The sequence below is a fragment of the Indicator indicator genome, chromosome 2 (genome assembly GCF_027791375.1).
Source record: "Indicator indicator isolate 239-I01 chromosome 2, UM_Iind_1.1, whole genome shotgun sequence".
NCBI classification, from domain to species: Eukaryota; Metazoa; Chordata; class Aves; order Piciformes; family Indicatoridae; genus Indicator; species Indicator indicator.
The window spans coordinates 57,815,120-57,840,735 of NC_072011.1; the positions used below are offsets into that span (position 1 = coordinate 57,815,120).

Here is a 25,616-nt window from a genome sequence, read left to right on the forward strand (position 1 = left end):
AGATAACCAATACATGGAAAATTGCAGGAAAGTGACTTGTTTCTATGCTAAAAAGAGAAAATTATGTAAAAGAAACATACTTATCTATATTTGAATAGAACCATTCATATATGCACCACTTGTGAGCTTTGGGAAGTTTGAGCAGATTTCGAAGCCGCAAACCAATCTTCTGTGACACTTTCTTGTCTGGGGTTGATATTGTTGAATTGTATTTCTAGGTAGGAAAATAAAGGAAACAGTTAAACACAACCTAACATTCTCCAATATTCAAATAACTGAACTAGATTTTCTTGATAAAAGTTTGCATATTAATGATTTTAAGATTTTAACTGCACCTGCTGTTTCATGACAACTTTTTTTTTGTTGCAGAATTATAATAATTCTTGATGTGTTCTATCAGCAATGCAATCAAACATAACAGATGGCAGACTTTAGCAGGATCAATACAACAAATCATCTTTGTACAAAGCTCTTCTAATAGAAACATTTTCCAACACTGAAACTGCATGACTGGTAACAATAGCATGGCACTAAAGTACACATGGCCTTCAAACTGAACGTTGTCTCAAGTGAGCATAGCAGCTCAGATGCCAGCAACACCAGCTGCCTCATTTGCACTGATGCTTCTACTCTCACTAGTTCTTCTTAAACTGAGGATGAAGTTAGCAAAAATGTAACACAGCCACAGCTTTGAGCAGAACACTGCAAGAGAAGTTAGCATGGACATAAGCAATCAATGATTAAGTTCATCTGAAAGCTGTTTTGTAAATTGCAGAAAAGACACTGTCTTAGACTGCACAGATACATTGTAGACCTGAATTTAAACAAGACCTTAGAAAAAGAATTCCTTAATTTTGTTGCAGGGATGTCTGTCTTCACTGACAGAAAGAAAAACCTACTTGCAAAAATAACAGCTTTTTTGAGAAAATTAATTTAACTGGGGCCCCATACTGTAATCAGTTGTTATCCTTCCCCTAATGCTCTTTCAGTAGTAATAGGATAAAGCATAAGGTCACTGACTCCAGCAGCATTTAACCACTACCTTCTAGACACAGGTCCCCTTTCTCCCATGGAACTCCAGGCAACAAATCCCAGCAGAACAGCAAAATCTGTGACCTATAGCTGCTGCAGTCCCTCACAAACACCTATCTAGCAATCATTGGGCCTTCTGAACTAGGCAATTAGGTAAAAAACAACCAGGCTAGAACATTGCCCAGGCCTTTCTACTATTAAGGAGCCATGGTAATGACTAGAGAGAAATGTCATGGACTTTGTCTCTGACAAAACGGCCCCATCAAAATGGCAAATGCTAGGTCTTCCCCATTCAACTCTGCACAGTACAAGCCAGAAGGCAAGTAAGACCAGTTTTTAAATAGTACTTTTTTCAGTGTGGCAAAATCAGGCTCATAAGGTGATAGTACAGAGAAGTGATTTGGATAACAAAGGGGCTACAGAGCCAATTCTTGAAGACTAAGAGATGCTGCCCTACCATAGCAAATAGAGGCTGAGAGATTTTGCAGCTGCTCTTTCATGCTGTATCAAGAAGTAAACAGTCAAGTGGAAGAGCAAAAAACCAAGCTGTTTGAATTGGAAGACATTCTCATTACAGGATCAAGAAGGTATAGATGGCCATGAATACATTTAGGCTACAAACCTAGAGCAACTTCCTAACTGTTGGAATACGTTAAATTCTCTATCAGCCTTCTACATGATGTAGTCAGTACAAGAAACCCAATTTTTAATTGAAGCTGAATAAATTTATGCAGACTACAGACTAATTAGTCAGAAGATGGGCAACTAATCTGGAATCTTCTCTAGGTCTGTATGTTTATGTCCAGGATCAAAAAGAACCAGTACTCCCATAAAACAAACTGAGGAACCCAGTTGTGAAGAGAAATAGAAATCTGTTTTGAATTGTGGCTTACTCCTAGCAACAGCTTTCCTCCCAAAAATATTCATAAATTGATAATGCAATTTGAAAAGCAAATGTATTCTAGTTTTCAACTAATACAAATAGGCTTGTTCTCCTCTGGGCTAAAGATATCTGCAAATATGTAGGTACCTGTGGAATCATCGCAACTTTGTGATTTCTTTTGGGTGACCTTGTGTGCATTTGCCAATAATCATCTTCAGAGAAGAGCCGACTCCGTTTTGAATTTCTGAAGGGCTGCATGTATCAAAATTAAGAATGAAGTATAAGAAAACAAAACATCTGATTTTTCTGTTCATGCATAAAATCCACAGTGAGAGAAATGTCTTTTCTCTTTTTGCCACCTATTAGTTTTAAGGCACCTGGTACAAGATAAACAGTGCCTCCTAGCAGTTGGAGATCTAAGGGCTGAGAAGAAGGAATTTAAGATTCCAGGCTTTCCAATGCTAACTATAACCCATTACTATACTGCTGGCCCAGTTCCACAGAAGTATTTAGAACCTAGCTCCTACTTGTTTCCAGAGGAGTTAGGTGTCTAAACACTTGTGTATCTAAGCTTAAAATAGTCCTTGCTTTGGTTTTAAGCGCATTTGTTAAACAGTTTGCTCTGAATTTTGTGTCAAAAGGAAAGTTAATTCAGAGAGTGTTTGTTTTGGTATGTTCTCAGTAAAAACATTAGCTAGATACCTCTTTTATTTCCTTTAAGGATTTCTTATGAGTCTAATAAAGTGTTGTGAGTTTATATTGTTTTCTTTAACTCGCTGAAAGTGCCTCCACTGCCAAATGCTAAGCCTGAAGAAACTTAACTTTGAGTAAGTTATATGACAGTACCAGAGAAGTAAAGAATTCACAATTTATGCTAATTAAAATTTACTTGTGTGCCAAAATGCTATAGCTTACAGAGAATCACAGGGTTGATTGAAAACAAGAAGCTATAGTGCAAATACACATTGTGATAAAAATACTTCCATTCAGTCATTCATCAATATTTTACCCTATGACAAAAAACTTGAGGATAAAAGAGTAACCTAACCTATGACTGTTACTGCTGAGAGCAATCAGGTTTTTTTTCCAGGAATATTCTGTGGCCCAGCACAGGAGCCAGCCACAGCTGAAATGTGTCTCCTTTGCAGAATTTCAAGGCTGCACCCTGTAGCATTCCTTGTACTTCAAACTGCTTACAAAGGTGAAGAGTAAAGGCAGAACAAACACAGACTCCAGTTTCAGTACATGTGGTGAAAGTGATACAAATTGATAGGAGAATGAAATGCATTATACCCACAATGTGAAGGATACTGATGAGAAAGAAAAGTCCTTAATAGCAGTCATAAAATAGAGTGAAATAAAACTTCACTAATAAGCATTTACACTTGAGATATTAAATGAGTTTGTGACTGATTAAAATATCTGTTTGAAGAGAAATAGTCTCTATTAAATTAATTAGTTGTAGCAAAACCAGAAAATCTGTCACATGCCTTGAGAACAGCTAGAGCTTTCCCAGGGATATGTGCCTTTCTTACCCTCAATTACAGAGAGATACTCGTGTAGTTATGAAATAACTGGGATAGACACCTAATCTCCCTCAGCACACAGAAGAAAATGCCCATTCCTTGTAGATGTTACAAACCAGGAAAGAGACACACTGAACACAGTAACTATTTATAGACAAGGTAACCAAATGGTGCTGAATGAGCCTCCACTACCATATCAAACTATCCTCTGCTCTTTCTCCCAGATTTCTACAGAATACTGATCGGCCTTCAAAGCTAAAAACCTGCAGCCAGCAAACCTAAAGACTGACAAAGTTTTGTACAAGTATTACAGAGAGGGACTTTGGTTCTTCAGCACCAATTACTTTCTCAGTTACAAGTAAGGCCTATTTCTGGGAGAATATGAGCAACCCTGGGAAGAGTTGAAAACTGTGACATGAATCCTTGCAGGAACTAAGGGCCATCACAAAGTTTTGATCAACTATCTGGAGCTGAACTTCGTAGACCTTATGTTCTCTAGCATGAACACATGGCAGCATGTGTTTATATAACTGTGTGAATCCTACCAAAATAAATCCCTGATTTAGTTGAAGATGTCTAGTGGACTAGATGGCCTTTGAAAGCTCCCTTCCAATTCAAACCGTTCTATGATTCTATGAAATGGAGAAAGACCTTGGAGTCACAGTGGACAGTAAGTTATCCATGGGACAGCAATTTGCCCTTGTGGCCAAGGCGGCAAATGGCACCCTGGGTTACATCAAGAAAAAAAAGTATGTGCAGCAGGTCTAGGGATTCTTTCTCCTTCACTCTGCCCTGGTGAGACGACACCTACAATACTATGGCCAGTTTTGGGCTCCTCGATTCAAGAGACAGGAATCTACTGGAGAGAGTCCAACAGAGAGCTACAAGGATGATTAAGGGACTTGAACATCTCTCCTATAAAGAAAGACTGAAAGCTCTGGGGCTGTTTGGTGAAGAGAAGGCTGAGAGGGGATCTTATCAATGTCTAGAAATATCTGAGGGGTGGGTGTCAAGATGAAGATGCCAGTCTCTTTTTGGTGGTGCCCAGTAATAGGGCAAGGAACAACAGGCCTAAGCTGGAACACAGGAAGTTCCACCTCAACATGAGGTGAGGTGTGAGGGTGCTGGCAGGCTGCCCAGAGAGACTGCAGAGTCTCCTTCTCTGGAGACTTTCGAACGCCACCTGGATGTGTTCCTGTGTGACCTGCCCTAGGTGACCCTGCTTTGGCAGCAGGGCTTGGACTCGATCTCTAGATGTCCCTTCCAACCCCTAACATTCTGTGATTCTGTTTCTATGAAATGTAAGTTTCTCTCTACAGGGAGAAGGTCACAGAACAAGCTACATATGACAGATGTTAGCCACGCTACTGGATATACTACTGCATGCTGCTAAGATATTTTGCCTATGTGCAGAGTAGGCAAGTGCAGTATTGTTCAAACACAATGCTTCCCTTCTAATAAATCAAAAGTTTACAGAAAAATAATGATTTGAGTGAAAAAAACCAAGAGGACATAGATGGCAAGCTGGTTGCAATTACTGTAGAACGTGGCAGCACCAGAAGAGCATGGAAGAACAATCTGCCTAGTAATTGAGACAGCACTCCAGAGTGTAGGAAAAAGACCAGAGAGTACTACAGATGTAGACAAACAAGGCACTGGGTGCAGTATAGCTGGTGGCAAAACCAACCCAAAAATCACTGGTTTGGTAACTAGTCTGGAGGAGGTTGGGAATAGCAAAGAAAAGCTTGAGTGTGATACAATAAGGAAAGAAAACACCAACCCAAACATCAGACATGCCCTTGGTGACTGCAGGCTCATTACCTTTCATTCCTCCACCCCTAGGTTTTTCTTTAACATGAGATCTCCTGTGAGGCCTCTCAGGATCCTGCATGGCATTTCACTAACCTTCCTTTGTTTTTATTAAAATCTACCCCTTAGAGGATACCATAATGGAAGTGCATTACCACGCTTTCCCTTCCCTTTGCCTTATGCATCAATTCTTAGCCACAATTAGAAGTGAGATTCCATGAGATAAAACAAATGGGTGATCAGAAATGGTGATTCCTAATTTCAATATAGTAAATCCAGTACAAACATTTCACACAGAACTGGCTTTACAAAAGAGAGGAAACGATTATGAGCTGTCTTGTACAAGTTCAGGAACTTAATTGTATCAATTTATAAAAAGGCATTCACCTATTCAAACTGCGTGGATTCCTTGTAAAGAACATATTTTAGCATCTGGAAATGATGCTAATTTTTGATCCTCAAATTTGATTCACTTTATGGTATTTTACCAACCCCTAAAGTTGTCCTTTGATAATTTCTTACCATTTCTACTGCAGAACCAGAGTTCTTGCTTTTCCAAACAGGTGTTTTCTGCAGAGAATTATACTTTTCATTCCATGAACTGGATAAACTTCCCTCTGTTGTGAAGAGATCATTAAAACATATGTATGTTTTAACATAAATACTATACAAAAGCTTCTATAACATCATCAACTACTAACGTATTTGTTACCTGCAACACATTCTTGGGATTTAACTACAAATAGATTTTACATGTCAATATTTTTATTCCAGTGTTCTGACCAGTAATTAAAATAAAATTGAAAGAGATTTTCAGAACTAGGAGAGACATGGCCAAAACATTTTTTACTCCTGACAACATGAAGGAGTGAAATCTCCTTTGCTGGAATTGATTTCTTCCACTGCCAGGTTGACACACCTCCAGACAGTTGTTCTGTGGCTTTAACTGAAAGCTGGAGAAGGTACAGCTTTACAAGACCTGGTGGTCTTCTAGGTCTAAAAAATAAAGGGAGTGCACATCAACAAGTAAATAAAATTCTATTAAAATAAAGCTGTATGTTGTAACTAATATTCAGAGCGAGAGGGCTGGACAGGCTGACCAAATTGGGTCTGTTCAGTGTGGAGAAGAGAGAAGGCTCTAAGGGGACCTTACAGGAGGCTACAGGAAAGCTGAGGAAGGACTTTTTGTAAGGGTCTGTGGTGACAGGATGAGGGGCAATCTTTTTAAAGTAGAGCAGAGTAGATTTTGATGGGACATTAGGAAGAAGTTCTTTGCTATGAGGGTGGTAAAACACAGGAACAGGTTGCCCACATCCCTGGAAGTGTTTAAGACCAAGCTGAATGAAGCTTTGAGCAACATGGTCTACTGGGAGGTTTCCCTGCCACAGCAGGGAAGTTGGACAAGATGGCCTTTATGGTCCATTCCAACTTGTGCCATTATAGAACTTAACAGACCATGTCTTCTTCCTTGTGTAACAGAAGTCTTGTAACAGATAAAAACCCTTTTATTCTTGGGTGGATTAGAAGTATTCAAAATTTCCAAGAAAATTAATGAAACCAATGTCAAAGCAAAATATGTAAGAAATAGACTTGTGATGTAGCCCACGACTTGCAGACGGAAAATATGATGATGTTGTGAAATTCCTTCCTAATGTAAATTTTGTCACATGGACAAGTCTTGCTAAGAATCCGTCTCCTATCTCATCCTCAAGAGAGGAAAGATTACCTCAATCTTCTCATCAAAACTAACACCTAAGCAGTGCTTAAGAAGAAAAAAAAAAAAAAAAACACCACCTTTCAGGAATTTCACCCTTGAAGAGTAGAGTCTAAATACAACACAACATATGTAGTTTCAATGACCAAGGAATATTTGTCTATAGAAGTAATAAATCATATTTCAACAAAGAACTTTCTTCAGTGTTATTTCCTTGAACTTTTAAAGACAGAAACTAGGTGCACCTGAAAGTTAGGCTGCCTTACAGGTAACTAATCCATTAATTTCTTACCTTTCAAGCTCACGAGTGCTTTTGCTGAAGAACCTGCAATATATAAGAAACAGTCTACATAAATTTTAAGTTATTTCAAACCATACAACCTAGGCCGAGTCTACTAATTCTTAATTAATCCTTAGGCAGAAAGAGAAATTCAATCTTAGATCTTTCACAGCTGAATGAGTGAACCAAGTACAGATTCCATGCCACTAAGTATAGCATTATATGTTTATTACCCAATAAATCTTGAAAGCCTATTCATGTTTTAGGTTTTTCTTTCGGTTTCTCATCTATAAAACAGCTCTAGATGCCAAGCACTCCCATTTAACAGAGCAAATGCTGAACAAGCTTTATGTCCAAACAACAAACTTTCAATGCAGCTGCTTGTTGGATGCAGTTGCAAATGTACTGTATAATTGACAAGGAAACTGCAATGAACTCCTTTTCTTCTTTAAATTGTATCTACCAATTCAAAATTCTTCAGTGCCAAAAAATTTCATGAAAACAGTGGTTTGTGCTAAGCTTGGTTGATGAGTAGGGAGATGGATAGTTAACTACCTCCTGGTGGAACCTCCTTATTCACAAGAGCTGCAGGTATTATAAAACGCAGACAAAATCCTTAGTTAGCTTGAACTGTTCACAGTATCACAGAGTATCAGAAAGGCTGGAAGGGACCTCAAGAGATCAGCAGGTCCAACCCCCCTGCCAAAGCAGGATCACTTAGGGTAGTCCGCACAGGAATGCATCCAGGTGGGTTTGGAAAGTCTCCAGAGAAGGAGACTCCACAACCTCCCTGGGCAACCTGCTCCAGTGCTCTGTCACCCTCACTGTAAAGAAGTTTCTCCTCATGTTGAGGTGAAATCTTCTATGTTCAAGTTTGAAACCATTGTTCCTTGTCTTGTCACTGTGAACCACTGAAAAGAGCCTGGCCCCCTCCACTTGACACCCACCCCTCAGATACTTATACACATTTATGAGATCCCCTCTCAGTCTTCTCTTCTCCAGACTAAATAGCCCCAGGGCTAACACATCTGTTAAAACTTCACTACTCCCCTTCCACTGCATCTGTAGGAACTCAGCAGTGCTTCTGGGCCAGAAAGGACAAAACTGGGTCTGGAATTTTCAAAAGTCTAAACTATAAGCTGTTTTGAAGCAGATAAGAAAGTTATTTCTGTTTGACATTGCTTCTACAGATCCATGCTTTTCTCTCAAATCAACTTTATCCTTCCAGTTATGCTCCAGTGCAGCACTAACTCCTTCTTGCATCTTCTTCTCCCTTTCACTTTCTCCATTCGCTCCTAAAGTTTCTTTGGAGCTGCTGTTCCAAGGACATTTCTGACTCCAAAGGTCTGGAAATTCCTTTTCCTGTGGCTGTGCTGTACCTAGGTGCTAACCCCACAAACTTCACAGTGCCAGAGATCCTTCCCTCTAAGATGACACATTCCAAGGAATATCATGGAGCCAAAAACATAACCATTGTCTCCTTCCAGGGGAACAGAGCATTTAGGTTTGAGGTGGACTGTTGCAGAGAATACAGGTGTAGCAACAGCAAAACTCCCCCTACATTTCATTTTTTTCATAATATTGTTTGCTGCCATCTAATTATGCCATGTGTTAAATAAACTTCAGATTAAAAAAATGTTTCTATTATTGTTTAAAAAAAAATTACAAATATTGAAGATATGAAATACAACTAATTTTGATTCATTGGTGGTTTAGAGGGCCTGCTCCCTAGTATCTCCCAAGCTGTTCAAACCTGCAACACCTAACACATATGGGACTCTAAGTTAAAAATAAGGTGACAAACCTGGGCTATACTATTGCCCTCCTTGAACATTTCTTCTATTACATATGACTTTTGGTTGGTTGGTGATCAAACACTGACTGGTACAGGAACATGCTTCTATAATGTTTTGATTCACAATAAACTCAGCTCTTGCAACTAAGCTGTATATGAAAGGTACCACAGGACTGAAGCTTTCATTTTTTGGAATTTCATATCAATAATCAGATATTGTATCCCATGCCTGCAAAAGTACATGTCTATCCTGCTAGCACCCAAAACACAGCCTTGAACATGTGAAGAACTTGTGTCGTTGCCAAATTGAGGTGAAGGGATGGTGAGAAATGTGTTCAGAGATTGGTAAGTACATGCTGTTTAAGAACATGGGGAAAGTACATGCTACTGGGGATGAAGAAGCAGGGCCATCAGGAATGTCAAATGGAAGAGGTAGTGTCTTTTCAGAATGAACTATTATTCTGAAATATCTCAGGTACTTGGTTTGCAAGACAATCATTTTCCTCTTTTTCTCATCACCTTGACCACATGAATCAAGTTCAATTAATTCAGTCAAGGGTGAGTAGGTCAACAACAGAAACAAAACAACTCTGCAAGAGACAGTAAAGCATTACCATCAGGGGTGGTGCCAATCTCACAGCTCAAGTGCCTGAGATCCTTTGCTGACCAAACTCAGATGCTTCAGCTGTGAGCCTGATGATGGGTCAGCTAAGCAGAGCATTTGATGACCAGTACCAGAAACAGCAGGTAGAGAAGTGAAGAACAGCAGATTGTTACTGCACAACCTTCTAGCTTATAAGATTACCACTCCAAAAACAGCATTAGTTGCCAAGGTGTTCCCCACGAGATAGGAAATCTTCAGCAGACACATGCTAGAATAAGACTGCCCATTTGTTTCCACTTAACCTGCAACTGAAGTAAATGTAACCAAAATTTGGGATCTTCATTTATGAATAGAAGTGTCCAAATAAGAAATTCCTGATCCACGAAGAAAGATCTTAGAGTCCTAGCAGACAGTAAGTTCACCATGGGATAACAATGTGCCCCTGTGGCCAAGGGTGTCCTGGGGTGCATCAAGAAAAGTGTGTCCAGCAGACCTAGGGAGGTGGTTCTCCCTTCCACTGTGTCCCGATGAGACCGTGCCTGGAACACTGTATAGAGTTTTGGGCTTCCCAGTTCAAGAGAGACAGGAATCTACTGGATAGAGTCCAACAGAGAGCTATAAGGATGATTAAGGGACTTAAACATCTCTCCTATGAAGAAAGATTGAGAGACCTGGGGCAGTTTAGTGTTGAGGTGGCTTAAAGGGGATCTTACTAATGTCTATATATGTCTGAGGGGTGGGTGTCAAGAGGAAGGTGCCAGTCTCTTTTCAGTGCTGCCCAGTAATAAGTCAAGGAACAGCAGGTCTAAACTAATACAGGAAGTTGCACCTGAACATGAGAAGAAACTTCTGTACCATGAGGGTAATGGAGCCCTGGAGTAACTGCTCAAAGAAGTTCTGGAGTCTCCTTCTCTGGAAACTTTCAGAACCTGTCTGGACACCTTCCTCTGTGGCCTGCCCTAGGTGACCCTGCTTTGGCTTGATGGTTGGACTATATGATCTCCAGAGATCCCTTCCATGATTCTATTCCAAATGTAACTAGTTGCAGAAAATTAGCACCTTCACTTCTGTAGTTTAAAACATTAGAATACGTGCAGGATACCAAAATGACAATGGAGGTCCATAAGCTTAATTTTACCTTAAAAGCAACAATACGATACATGAGTTTTCTTGTCAAGTTCTGCTAAAATCAGTGCAGAAGTAGTCCCTGCAACACCACCAAACTTCACAGAACACAATACATCTCCTTTTCCATGTAGCAGTACTGTACATACCGGAGACAAAACCAGAAAGTAGAATGATCTTCTAAACATGTTACAAAACAAACCCCAAACAACCCAACCCCCCCCCAAAAACCCAACCCAAAACCACCCCAAACAACAACAACAAAAAACATTAACAATAACAAAACCCCCCAGACCCAATATTCAATCTACATTAAAACATTTCAGAGAGTATAAAAATTGCAAAGCAATTTGGGATAAAGTTTTTAAAGCTATCCAATAGTTTAGTTCAAAGAACTATTAGATTTATAATATCCCAGCCTCACATTAAGTGACAGTAATTTGTAGACTTCTGTTCTGAATAATAAATAAATAATCATGGGTGGTATTTGTAACTAGCATTTTAATTAGAAACATAGAGATTAAAGTGTAATATGCACACATGCTCAAATCTAATTACCCATTATGACAATGACATAGATTTAATTTCTCCAAACATCAAACACTCAAAAACCAAATGAGTGGAAAGGAAGAAATAAGGCCTATGCATCACTCAAGGTATTACAGCCAAAAATCTATTTCCAGCTCATCCAGGTTCAGAGGATCATGGAGGTGACTTTCTCAGTAATGAGTAAAAAAAATCCTCAACCAAGAAGTACAGCCAGCTCCCCACAGCAGTGGCTCAGGAACTAGAAAGCCTGTTTTCAGTAGTCTATGCTGGCACACTATTCCAGTACAAACTGTACGAGTGGCTTAGTCTTGTCTTAGTATCCTATTGAGAATTGCTTTGTGCATGTTACTAGTAAATTAATTACTTGTGCAGCGTTAGCATTTGACTAAGTCTGAAAAATTAGGCAAGGTTTCAGAATCAAGCTGGAGAACAACTGAAGATCTGAAAATATGCCTGATTGCAAGAAAGTAAAGGCACTCCAATCTTCCCAAAGACAGCCAAAATCTGCACTGATCACAAGTATCTACAGTTATAGTTCTGCAGCCTGTTTTTACAAGCAAAGGCAGAACTGCATCCATTTGTCAGAAAATTACATCGGATAAGTTCAGGTTAGCAATGAAGGCAAAGTATAACCGATTTTATAACACTCTACTGGAGCTCCATCTCCAGTAACTACAGCTGGACTGCGTCCAGAGAAGGACAATGAAGCTGGTGAAGGGTCTAGGGAACAGGTCTTGTGAGGATTGGCTGAGGGAACTGGGCTTTAGCCTGGAGAAGAGGGGGCTGAGGGGAGACTTCATTGCTCTCTACAGCTCCCTGAAAGGAGGTTGGAATGAGGTGGGGGTTGGTCTCTTCTCTCTAGTATCAGATGATAGAAGGGGAGGAAATGGCCTGAAACTGTGCCAGGGAAGGTTTAGGTTGGATATTAGGAAAATTTTCTTTACTGCAGGAGTGGTCAGGTATTAGAATAGATTGCCTAGGAAGATGGCAGAGTCACCATCTCTGGAGGTGTTGAACAAATGTGTGGACATGGCACTCCAGGACATGGTTTAGTGGCCATGATGGTGTTAGGCTGACAGTTGGACTCAATGATGTTAGAAGTCTTTTCCAAGCAAAACAATTCTATGAATCTGTACTAAGAACTGAAATGTCAAGCTCCCTATCATTCAAAATCTTTAAACCAAGTTTTCAACTATAGCTAAAAAGGAAGTGTGGAATCAATGCACAGAAATTCCAAACAGCAATATTCTATCAGGCTTAATGAAGAAGGTAAGACAATTATAATAGCCTTTTCTATCCCTGAAAGAAAATAAAGTGCCCTGTCAAACGTGCACCACAGACGTGCAGTAAACAGAACTGTGTGCTAGATTATGAAGTGTTTAATAGTATAACAACAGGAAGCTAATTAGAAACTATTAGTTAGGAATAAACATATTTGTGTGTTTTGTAACACTTGCAAGAAGTGATTTTTCAGGAATTCCGTGCAAAATTGAATTAAAAAAAAAAAAATCTTTAAAATGATCTCAGGTCCACCAAGTCTGATGTTTTCATGCTAGGCTAGCTCAAGACTGCTGGTGTGGGTCTGACAGACGGAAGGACAGACAGCTCCCCTAGTGCTGAACCTCTGGTACAACCACCAGGAACCATTTCTCAAGCCCCAGCCTCCTTCACCTAGCCCAAGAAGGATCACCATGAAAAGAACCTAAAAATCCTTCTCTAACTGCTCTGCAAGCAGCTTGAATAGACTTCTAAGAGTAACTCAGAGTATTGCTGAAGTAAAGGCAGGCTTTGAGGCATGGGGAAAAAAAGCCTCAAAGCTTTTCTTGTTTACAAAAATTAAAGTCAGGTTTAAGTTTAAAAAAAAGCAACTACTAGCTCCCCTCAAATGAGAGCAAGAGACGTGGAGCATGACTGCAGTTCAATATGGAGAGTTGTGAATGCCTTGATGCACATTTTCAGCACTAACATGAAGCAAAACAATTTAAACACAGCTTCTCAATAGCTGATCTTAAACAGAAACACAGAGATAAGCACACTGCACTCATGAAAGTGTTTTCAACTATTTTTATAGTGAATTTGTTAACAGCTGCTTACAATTTTGAAAATCAAGGTAGCAACTAACCACAGAGATGTTCCCACAGGTAGGGATTTTACTTAATGCATGGGCACGAAGGGGGATATTGATCAATACAGAAAAACCTGGGATACAGATAAACAATTACATAATGTAAAACCTTTCCTCTCCAGATCATTACCCTAAATTCTGCACAAGTTATTTTAACACTGTTTGCAGTTAATTCAACTACATCATCAGCACTAAAAATGGTGTGACAAAGGAAATTCACGAGGAAGAAGAAACAAAAGCCTTTATTATAGACTGAGTCATTAACCCTCTGAGAGATCATTCCTCTACAGAAGCATGGCACAAGTTGTTTCAACAGAGGAAGCATCTCATGAGCTTATTCAGGAAGGCTTAAGAAGATGACAAGTGCACATCAGAGGGAAAAGTGGCTTTAGGTAGCTTTTAAGCTCCCCCAAAACTTTGGGGCTGTTGAACAGGTTAATAAATTACCAGCAACTTCTTGCTTCAAGCATGAATCAGTATTCCACATTATGAGCCCACTATTAAAACTGATCCCTGTCTTTCCAAATCCCAATTTAACTACTGAATGGAAGTCAGGTTTTCAGCTGTGTGAACCCTTTTACAGGACTTGCGCAGACAACCACCACGCCACCAAAGCCCTCTTTTTCAAACACTGCATTCTCATGATGGACAATATGCTGATGCCATGGTAATATACAACTTTAAAGGTATGCAGCACAAACAATCCCAAAATTATCAGCTGTGGGTATTATTTTGCAGCCACAAAACTGATCTTGAGTCTCTTCCTAAATGCTGTAATCTCATATAGTTCCACCGATTATTTTTTCTAGACTCACAGCCTCTTGGGCCATGTTGGAAAACAAAAAAGAGGCAGGAGGTGTGCCACATCCCTCTTCCAGGTATCCAGGAAAGCATCCGAGCAGAGCAAGTAGCTATGCAAGGGCAGGGTGCCTGTGAAGCACAGCATAAAGTTATGCTGGGACTAAAGACAACTATTTCTGCATGAAAGAGCACCCTTATGCTGCAGCCACCTTCCATGGGATAAGAGGCCATGAAGAAAGATCCTTGTCTCCTTTCCTTACTTCTGCCTGTCCTAAAACACAAGCCACCAGAAGCAGTACCAGCAATCACAGAATCACAAAATGTTAGGGGTTGGAAGGGACCTCAAAAGGTCATCCAGTCCAACATCCCTGCCAGAGCAGGATCACCAAGAGTAGGTCACACCACTAGGAAGGCATCCAGGTGGGTTTTGAATGTCTTCAGAGGTGACTCCCTGACCTTCTTGAGCAGCCTGTTCCAGTGCTGTCACCCTCACAGTGAAAAAGTTTATCCTTATGTTCATATGGAACCTCCTACACTCCAGCCTGTACCTGTTGCCCCTTGTCCTATCATTGGGCATCACTGGCTCCATCCTCCCAACACTCACCCTTCACATCTTTATAAATGTTAATGAGGTCACCCCCCAGTCTCCTCTTCTCCAGGCTAAAGAGATCCAAACTCCCTCAGCCTGTCTACCAATATATGATATTTGGCAATATACTACTGGTTTCAGTATTTGTACTCTAAAACATTAACACTGACACCCATCACTGCTACAGCCTGGCTTCTTTCTCAGATTCACCTGCCACTTGTTGGTGTTTGCCAACACACATCACAGAAACAACTGCACTCCATGGTAGCCTGGTGGTTTACTCGTGGTGGTGGCCCCGTGCTGACGATTATTTACTGAGAAGTGAAAGTGCAGTTAGCTATCAAAAATGGCATCTCACTTCCCTTTTACAGAGCTGATTCCAGGCATCCTTCTCATTCAGACTCAACTGCACAAAAGAACACACCAAGACACAGGTTTGCCTGTGCTGTTGTCTTCAGAGCTTTGCCTCTGCTGGGACCAGGACAGCCTTCTCCTCACAACCGCATGAGTTATGTTTTATCAAAGTCTCACCTCAGCTTCATTGTGTGTATTTTGTAACAGAGTAATCTACAAAGACAACTGCTATTACTAGTAGCAAGAGACAAGGCAGCATTATGCACACTCTAATACAATCCACTGTTACCCAGAATCACAGAATATTAGAGGTTGAAGGTCCAACGCCCCTGCCTAAGCAGGATCACCTAGAGTAGGTCACACAGGAAGGCATCCAGGGGGGTTTTGAATGTCTCCAGTGAAGGACACACTCCTCTTATCATGCTAGACTTAGTGGACCTGAGATAACTTTTATATATATTAGTATATTAATATATAGTGTTTTCCTCTTCTAAAAGGGAGCGAACCAACCATCTGCTTTGCATCACTAAAACTGCCCGCCATTTATCTCTGCTGCAAAATTGCTTGCCAGGAGAGAAAATGGGGAGGGGAATAATAAAATAGACACATTGACTAAAATTATTCACTCATCAGGCACCAACCCAATAGTCTGCAGAAAGAAATTCTGTCTCCAAAATATGCATATAAGTTTTAGTATTAAAAGAACTTCTGCAATTGGGACCTGAAATATTCTTGCATTTTCCAGTCAGAGGATTTGCAACAGGTATGTTCTTTCCTCACAGCACTTTGCTCCATGTTGGTTACTATGCCCTCTCCCCTGGCAGCAATAATAAGAAAAGGCCTCCATTACAAGAAATGCACATAAACCTGCACACTGCCATCTTCTTCATTTTTTAAGTGTCAGTGTAAACTCTCTTATCCATTTCCAAAGGACAGAATGTCAGCTTAAGAGGAGAATTGAAGAATATTAACTTTCGCAGATAAAGTAAGCACATATTATGAGAGGCAGCTACGTGTGTTACACTCTTCTTCCTCCTGGGCTAAGGGATATGCACTGCCAAAGAGCAAGTAGGTGCTATCAGAATATTCTGGAATGAATCCACCTTAATCAGATTTCCAATTTGAAAGTGAAACTGCGTAGTTCTTGCCACGCTGCAAAAATTTCCATTTTCTTGACATCAAGTATTCTGTGTTTACTTACAATTCTCTTTATGTGAAAGCTCAGTTATGGTTTACTACTTCATTAAGTATGCTGGAGAAAATTCGCAGGAATATGTAAACCTGAAACTTTGTTAGGCATGAAACTATTCTAACTCTTTTAGGAACTTATTTTCACATCACAGTGGAAGATTCCAAACCGTATATTGCAATGCTTCCTGTTATTATCCGATAAGATGCAGACTGAAAAATGCATGAAGTCAGTGTTAAAACAGTCAGGACTAAGTTTACATCTTTATCTTAAGCACAAGACTGTGTGGTGATAGCACAGTATAGTTCGTAAACATCCAGTTCACCATAATGGGAAACAGGAATGGAAGGAGGAGGCAAACAGTCTTTGAAACTTTCACATTTCTAGCAGTTCACCAACATTACAGAAAATAGGAAATTCCCTCTTTGACTGCAAACAGAAGCATCCCCCAGTTACACCAAAATTAAGTAAATACAAACATTAGAAACAAGGTCAGCACAGCCAAAGTCTGCTCCCTTCACAAATACAAGCACTGTGTCTCTGCTTCACCTGCTAAGCAGATACCCCAACAATGATGCTACTGGCAAGGGTCTACAGTATAGCACAACCATCAGTGACACTGAGTCACACACTCTAATCTAGTGTTTGTTACAGATGAAGCAACAGACCTGTCAAATCTTCCTGATGTCACTGTAGGCAACACAAAGGTGACAAAGACACAGAGTCTATTTTTTCAAACTTTACGTTAACTTCTTGAAACATATGGTGCCTCTCCCAGAAAACAGAAGAGTAACTTAAATACCACCCATTCTAACGAAGAGAAAAAATTGATTCAATAAGCAATAAAACGCTGGCAATTATTAATTACAGTTGTTTCAGTTGGTCCATGACTTGTATTAATGAAACTCCAACGTGGTACAGCATACATGACTGAGCTGTACCAAATTGACAGCCTTGGTTCTATCCTTAATTTATGATACTTCATAAGTCTGACTACACAGGGACATTAATTTTTCTCCAGACGGTTGTTGGAGTTGTAACAATGACCCACATAGAGATCTTACTTGTCAGAAACAAGATTTCAGCTCTGGGACATCTCTGGGAATCTTCTGGTCTAGAACTTCCATGGTGATGCACAAAACAATGTCACTAAAAACATAACCCCACTCTGTTCTACACACATCTACTTGAACTACTAAATGCCCTAATTTTAGCATGGCATGTATTTACAGTTTGTAAGACGACAAATCAAGAGAGCATGTAGCCACATTTTGTATTCTGAATTTCCTCTCCTATAACGCTCAATACCTTGTGCATGAATCCATATACAGAGCAACAAATGTATCTTATTAATCTATCCCCAAGTTTTTATTTGATCCTTGTGTACGTTAAAAGTGACATCTGCACAAACCTTATTTAAGTGTATAGGTCTGTATGTATACAAGCACGTATTTGCATACTATCTTCCTATACAGCCAGCTTTCATCTACTGACACACAATACTAGGTCTTCGAGCTTTTCCCTCTGCACCTATCAGTGCCCCCTAGATGCAGTGTGCATGCCCTAAGCCCCCCAGTCCATCAGAGGTACTCACGCTGGTCACAGCACACGCCGGTCACAGCACACGCCACGAATGCATTAAGCCCTCCTTTCCCCCCGAGGACGGCAGGAGGAATAAGAGCACTAGGCAACTCACCCCTTCCCCGAGGCAGGACGCTCCTTCCCCGCACTGCCCTCACCCCCACAGGCAGAGCAGGCTGTCAGGTGCGCCCCGCACACTCACACCCTCCACGCCCGGCTCCCGGTTCCCGCGCCCCCGCCCCGCCTGCCTGGCAGGTGACGCCCGGCCAGCCCCGCCGCCTCATCCAGGCGGGGCTGGAGACCCAGCCCAAGCACCCCGGAGGGCAACGGGGGTCGCACCCTCGGGAAGGAACTACTCGCCCGCTGCCGTCCCCCACGCCACCGGCTGGGCCGGGGCTTCGCCTAAGAGGGGCGGCGGCTGCGGGGCGACGGCGACGGGGGGGGAGCGGGCGGGCCGGCCCGGTTGCCAGGGAGGAGGCTCGGGCTCCGGCCCCATATAGCGCCCACAACGAGAGGAAAGGAGACGGGCCGGCTGCGGAGCCCGGCGCGGGTGCTGCTCCAGGGAAAGGAGACGGGGGCGAGGGGCGCGGCGGTACCCGTGAAGGCGGTGGCGGCGGGGGCACGGGTCGCTACTCACTCTCGTCAGGCAGCTGATCGAGCTCCGCCATCTTGAACGAGCCGCGCCGCTTTTTCAAAGGCTGCCTGGCGCGGTGCATTCTGGGGGAGGAGACGGGGCCTTGCGCGAGGCGGCGCTGCCGCGCCGGGACGGCACTCGCGGGCCCGGCGCGCGGCGGGCGCGTGCGCGGGGCGGGTAACGGAGAGCGCCGGCTGAGGGGCGGGCAGGGTTAGCGGGGGCGGCGGCAGGCGCCACTCGCGGTTCCGGGGCGTCTGTGCAGAGGAAAGGGGCTTGGCCCCCATCCGCTCCGGTACAAGGGACAGGGGCACAGAACCTGTGACGGAAACCGTACGCTCCCCACCGCCGGGACTCCTGGATCCTGGCAAGATGAGGGGGAGCGGGCACCGTTCGCGGTGGGTAGGCTGGCACTTGGTCCAGAGGGTCACCGCAAAGTAGCTGTGCTTAGTGACTTTAAGCAATGCCTTGAGACTGTCCGTCTTCATTCAAGATTACTAATTTTTTTTTTTTTTTTTTTTTTCTAAACTGGACTGGACTTAATTTCCTTTTCTGCTCTTCAGTGTTAGCTGTCCCATGCCTGACCAAAATGATTGCAGAGGTGAGCCTTCAGGAGAAGCAGTGCAATAAAAAAAAAAAACCAGCATAATCACTCCTGGCCCTGTTAAGTCACGGTCTATGGCACTCTTCCTGGAAAGTCGACTGAAATGCTTGCAGTCCTGAAGGTCAAGGTCTCACTTCTCACCCAGCGCAGGGTGACAGCCAACAAACCACTGGCAGTGGTGGTTGTTGCCTAACAAACTCCTTGTCTTGCTCTGCTCTCTAATACAGTTCCCCAGTCATCATAACACAAAGCTTTCTGCAAGCAGCAAATGGTTTCCTTCTGTAGTCACCTCAGGTCTCTGCACCACAGTGAATTTGAAAGATTCTGCATCAAGAAATACAAGCATAGAGATATTACTGTAAATTACAAGCACTTTAAATGCTTATGGACTGGACTTTCTACATGTGATTGACTTGACAACAGGACTTAACTGCTACTTACACCAAACAAAATGTCCTTTTTTTTTTTCCTCTTTTTTTAATATATGAAAATACAAATTGAAGTTCAAAATAAATGAACAGTGTATCTTAGTCATGGTTAAGTCAGTGTCACATTTTAAAACACATTGCCAAAAGCACACAGGGTGTAATTCAAAATGTACTCCATGCTTGGTTTATTTCATAGAATCATAGAATTGTTTCAGTTGGAAAAGACCTCCAAGATTGAGTCCAACCATCAACCTAAGACCACCGTGGCCATTAAACCATGTCCTAAAGTGCCACGTCCACATGTTTCTTGGACACCTAAAATTTGCATGTCATTAAAAGCATCTAGGCAAAGCCTAAGGATTGTACAAAACACAGAAAAAGTGTATCTTGAGACACAAAATAAAGCTTTCAATTTGTGTTCTTAATTTGCTGTGGAAATCAGGTGACTGGGCAGTCTAGCAGGTTGGGAGGGGCAGGATATAAGTCACATTACAAAACACTTTTTAAAAATCATGAAAACAAACCAACAACAACAACAAAACAATCAATGCTGCCCTTGTGCTTAAGAGAAAAAAATGTGAGTTTCTAAGAGAAGAAACTGAGTCGAATCCTTTGGAAATTCCCTCAGGGCTTTCTATGTACATTTGTAGAGGAGTTTTACAAGTGAAAAGAAAAGCCATGCATTTCCACCCTCTTTTTCAGGTCATCTTGAAAGGCTGTTAAAAACAGCCTTTTAGGCCCAAGGGGCCTAAGACACTTCAGCAAGAGCTTTCCGTAATGCACAGCACAAAACAAAGCAACTGGAGTAGAGAGATGACAAGCAGCACAGGCACAACCCCAAAATAAACTAGCCACAAAATAGTCATCTGTACTATTTCCAATGCAAAAGCTGCATAGCATTAAACCCTGTATGACTTTTCCCCTTACCAAACTGCCTCCATCACCCAGAAGGCCTGACATAGAATTAATAAGGTTGGAAAAGACCTCTAAGATCAAGTCCAACTTTCTACCCACCACCTACATGACCACTAGACCATGTCCTGAAGTGCCACAACTTCGCTTTTTTGGACACCTCCAGGGATGGTGACTCCCTGTGCTGCCTGTTCCAATGCCTCAGCACTCTGTCAGGAAATTCTTCCCAACAGCCAACCTAAACCTCCCATGGTGCAGCTTGAGGCCATTACCTCTAGTCCTGTCCCTAGCTACTTGGGAGAAGAGGCCAACGCTGGCCTCACTGCGACCTCCTTTCAGGTAGCTGTAGAGAGCACTGAGGTCTCCTCTCAGCCTCCTCTACTTTAGGCTAAACAATCCCAGCTCCCTCAGCCTCCCCTCATAAGACATGCTCCCCAGAACATGCTCCCCAGCTTTGGTGGCCTGAAGGACACAGGCCAGTCTTTCCAGGATGAGGTCAACAACAGTGTGTTAATGACACTATTTTTTGTATTTCAGCCAGGCTCCCCTTGTTGCAAGGCTTGTATGTTAATGCTCAACTAAGGGTAGTGACACCAACTTCCACAGCTAACAGGAGGCACTGACCAACAGGGAGATGTTTACTGCTGTGCTTTGTAAACCTTGTCATCAGGTCCTGCTGTGCTGAGAGCAGCGGTTGCACAGCACCACCCTGGTGCTGCAGTTTTCACTGAGGCTGGGATTTTTGGGTGGAGGGGCGGGGAAGAAAAGTTTTCTACAACATAATCACATTTTGCAAGAATCTTCAAAGCCTGAATTTCTAGAAGGGAAAGAGGATAAAAGCAAAACAACCCCCCCCAGTGCCTTGCAGGGATTCTTTGTACATTGTGATACTACAGAGCAGATGAAAAAGCTGAGAGAGATTTCTCCTTGCTCTCAACACCTCCTGCTGATACCTTAAAAATTACCAGGTCAGAAGGTAGAATTCCATCTCCCAACAGCACGATGATGGGTATTCATTTCATTCCAACAGCTGCATTTGGAAAATATTTAGCTGTAGCCATTACCACTTACTGGGCTGACCGGGTAGCAATCAACACTGTACTATGAGGATTCCTGCTCTAAAAGGCCTTCTGCATCTTGCAGGGATTGAATGCTGCAGTATTTCTATATGCTGGTTTTCATTTCTCCTGCACTTGCTGCTTCTGAGTCACAAAAATGGGACCATTTGACAAAGCCATAGCCAGTGCCATTTGACAGTATTACAGAATGGTTTGGGTTGGAAGGGACCTTAAAGGTCATCCAGTTCCAACCCTCCTGCCATGGGCAGTGACACCTTCCACTAGCCCAAGTTGCTCAAGCCCTGTCCAACCTGGCCTTGAACACTTCCAGGGAGGGGACATCCACAGCCTCCCTGGGCAACCTGTTCCAGTGTCTCACCACCCTCACTGGAAAGAATTTCTTCCTAATACCCAGTCTGAATTTCCCCTCTTCCAGCTTCAGTCCATTCCCCCTTGTCCTATCACTACATCCCTTGTATGAAGTCCCTCCCCAGCTCTCCAGGTACTGGAAGGCTGCTCCGAGATGTATGCAGACAAATACACAACGTTTTCAGTGTGTCCTTGTACCATTCTGGCAAATTTGCAGTTTCCCCTTGGGTGATGTGGAAATGCCACAGTCATTCTGACAGACAGGCACTGTGACCAAAACCATTTGCTCTCATGGCTAACTACCTGCCATTAGGTACTGCTGACTCACCTGCCTTGCACAGATGGAGGCAGGTCTTCAAAGTGGCTTCACTCATGTCATTTGCTTTCCCAGAGGGTCATGTTAGGCAACCACTCTTAATGGTGTGCACTCAAATGCTGCAGAAAGCACTTCCATGCTCCCATTTCTCCTTAATTACTGCAGATGATATTAAGACACAGACTACACCACCTACTAATCAACACATTCAGAGTCTTGTCAGCACAGTACAGGTAGTGCTACATCCCAGGCACAGGAGACAGCTAGGGTGTAATTCTCTCATTCTCTCACCTCCCCTAGGCAGGCAGTGACAGTAAGGGAAAAAAAAAACCCACAGACAGCTGGCAGGATAGTGTGCTGAAGCATGTTATGAAATTAGAATTCATAATGAGGGGGCAGGGGAAGCTTTAGTTTCCCCTTTCAGTTGTTCGGAAGCTATGCCTTCTCACCTTCAGACCACAGCTCACTCTCTGTGGAAATAACCCACAGTGCCCACTGGCTCACAGGTTACCTTCACACTGCAATGAAGGAGAGCCAGCAAGTCATCTTGGTTAGGATCTGCATCTGCATTTCTTCTCATACATGCCACTGCATCTTCAAAAAATGGTTTCTAGTGAAGCAGCCTGGCATTTATTTGAAAGTAAAAAGACTCACAAGCTCTTGGCCAGATGCATGTACTCTACAACAGTGGAAACTAATTTTTTTATGGGCATAACAGAAGGAGTATAATGGACTAAGTTAGGGGCCTCACCACATATATAAAAGCAATTTAAGCAAAACACTGAGTGGGATATAAATTTGCCACGGTAACACTTCAGCAGAAAATTATGTCCCCAGAACTCATAGAGGGAGGTCTGGAACAGTCTTCTAGAAAGCAAGTTGAAGCAAAGGCCTCAGTAGTTACAAACACTGGATGACTCATTTAAGAATATGAGTACAACTCTTGATGGTATTGAGAAAGTTTACTGTGCCCAGAAGTCTTTTTTACATATAAATTATTTGGGTTCATTTTATTTTTTATTAGAAACAGAAGGGGATGGCAGATTTCATTAAAGGTTGTACCAATAAAGCTTGTTTTATAGAATTGGTTTGGTTGGAAAGGACCTTTAATATCATCAAGTCCAACCATCAACCTCACACCACCATGGCCATTAAACCATGTCCCAAAGTGCCATGGCCACACGTTTCCTGAACGCCTCCAGAGATGGTGACTCCACCACCTCCCTGGGCAACCTTATGACTAAAGTAGAGGAATAGGTGACTTGTGCTGTACCTTTTCTCTCAGCCAGTCCTTTCCTGCATGAGCTTGGGCAAGACACAAACAATGTACAGACTGTCAATCAGCAAGCCTTGGCTGGCTTCTTTTGGTTGACCCAGTTCCTATGAACTGCATGGACTATCTCAACGTTCACCAGCCACTGCGCCACAGAGCCTCCAACCACGCTAAATAAAGATAAAATGGTTAAATATTTATAAATTGCTGCTTTTTGTAGCTTAACATTTAGATCAGAACTCATTCCTCAACATCCCTCCTCTGAAAAACAAACAAATGACACCCCACCCCCCAAAAAACAAACCACAGAGGATGTCATGGGACCTAATGTCTTGACAACTCATTCCTTTCAAGTAGTTTTGACAGATATGGGACTAGCTGTTCATCCAGCTCTGCTTCATGCATGTACTCCAGAAGCAATGCCTTCAGTGGTTGTTGCTGTGCTGCTCTTCTCGGCCTGGCCCTGGGGAGAGGCTGGCTGTGTGCTTGGTCACAGCGGCACCAGCGCCTGCTTTCAGAAGCAGGGCTGCTTTGCACTCAGCTAAGCTGGCAGCAGAAGCAGCACCTTGAATTCACATCAGATTTCACTTTGGAACAGTCACACCCAAAGGGCACCTGCTGCCTCTTCATACAGTCCTGCCCCACTGTATTTTTTCTGCTGTATTGGTGGGGTTAGAGACAGAGCTTGGCATATACTTGCTCGTGCTGCAATTCTAACTGGGCACTACATATTGTAAAGCTCTCCTTGCACTGCTTGGGTTACAGCAAAAGGGAACCTTGAGCCACCTCTGGTACAAGTGACAGAGGGAATGTCAAAAGGATCTACCTTCGATTCCTGGTCTCAAACTGAATTGTAAGCTGCTTTTTGGCAGAGAGAATAAAAACCCAAACAATTCAATCTGCCTCACAAGTAAACTGAACCGGTTCTTGTGTTCTCTTTCAGAGACTGACAAGATTATATTTAAGTGACTGACCACAGGTTTCTGGTTGGAAGCAAAACAATGATTAACCACTGGCTAAGCTACTGAAGAACCAGAAGAAAAGGGTCACTCTCTTCACTTCTCAAAATCCATTAGCACCTACTTCAATTGATTCTTTTGTGTTCAACTGTCCTCCTTCCATACAGCTTACCCAATTTTTCCACATTTCCTTCTCTCCCCAACAGCAGCTTTGTTTTCTATCTACCACTCCTCACTCTCCTCTTCTTCAGCAGTCCTGGGAACAGCTGCACCACAAGCAACCACTCTGGCTTCAAAGTCCTTTTGTCGAAAGGCAATGGGACATGACAGAATTTAAGGAAGCCGATTTGCTGTTTCCATGCAGGTTACCAAAGACTGAAGCTGCAGCCATCAGAATAAGCTTGAACTGTCTCCTCTTGGAAAAGGAACTGTCACAGTGGAGGAGATACTGAATGCACTGTCAGTACAGAGTTGCCCCTGGGGATTAGCAACTTGCCCTAACAGCTCAGGGAAATCAGTAATTTTTGAAGAGAAATAACTGATGTCACTCTATTGTCAAGCACTCCCACATTGTTCCATGACTTACTGAAAGTGAGAAGTTAACAATTATGACTAAAAAACATTGAAATTATTTGTTTATATTGAGGTTTCAAGACAGGGAATTGAAGACTACCCACAGAGTGGCAACAGACCTCACTCCAGGTCACGGTAAGTGAAGCCTGAGCCCAAACACAACTTACGGCGTTGTAAGGACTTGAGTCTACAACAACCAACTTACATCACATTGAAGGTAGATATTGAAAGGAGGTTTATTTGGGCTAATACTAAATTCAAACAGCCACAAGTTCCATTTTCCATGTTCACCACACCAACTGCTGACAGAAGAAGTTTTGGTGGCAAGTCCAAATTTTCATTTCACCATGACTTCCTGAAATGTGACTACAGATTTCAATAGCTGGCATTCAATCTGCAGAGATATCCACGCTTGAGAACATTCTACCAAATGCACGTAGATCATGACTCAAAAATCAAAACAATTTGGAAGTTTTGAAACATAAAGCTGTTAGTATGAAATTAGTTTTTTTATTTTTCTTTTTTTTTTACCTCAAA

At 42.3% G+C, this 25,616-nt stretch overlaps 1 protein-coding gene across 4 annotated transcripts in view; it reads right to left on the reverse strand.

Moving 5' to 3' along the window:
• The window catches only part of LIN9 (lin-9 DREAM MuvB core complex component), a 44,482-nt gene extending 25,810 nt beyond the window's left edge, over positions 1 to 18,672 (reverse strand). For 3 of the 4 annotated variants that reach the window (XM_054394601.1, XM_054394586.1, XM_054394585.1), the window contains exons 1-5: positions 18,594 to 18,672; positions 7,257 to 7,289; positions 5,773 to 5,867; positions 2,063 to 2,167; positions 81 to 214 (exon numbers count right to left, since the gene is read on the reverse strand). In XM_054394601.1, coding sequence (XP_054250576.1) covers positions 81 to 214; positions 2,063 to 2,167; positions 5,773 to 5,867; positions 7,257 to 7,289; positions 18,594 to 18,672 — 446 coding nt within the window. The remainder of the gene's footprint in view (positions 1 to 80; positions 215 to 2,062; positions 2,168 to 5,772; positions 5,868 to 7,256; positions 7,290 to 18,593) is intronic. The other variant, XM_054394592.1, reaches the window with a different exon arrangement.
• Between the last annotated feature and the right edge of the window lie 6,944 nt (positions 18,673 to 25,616).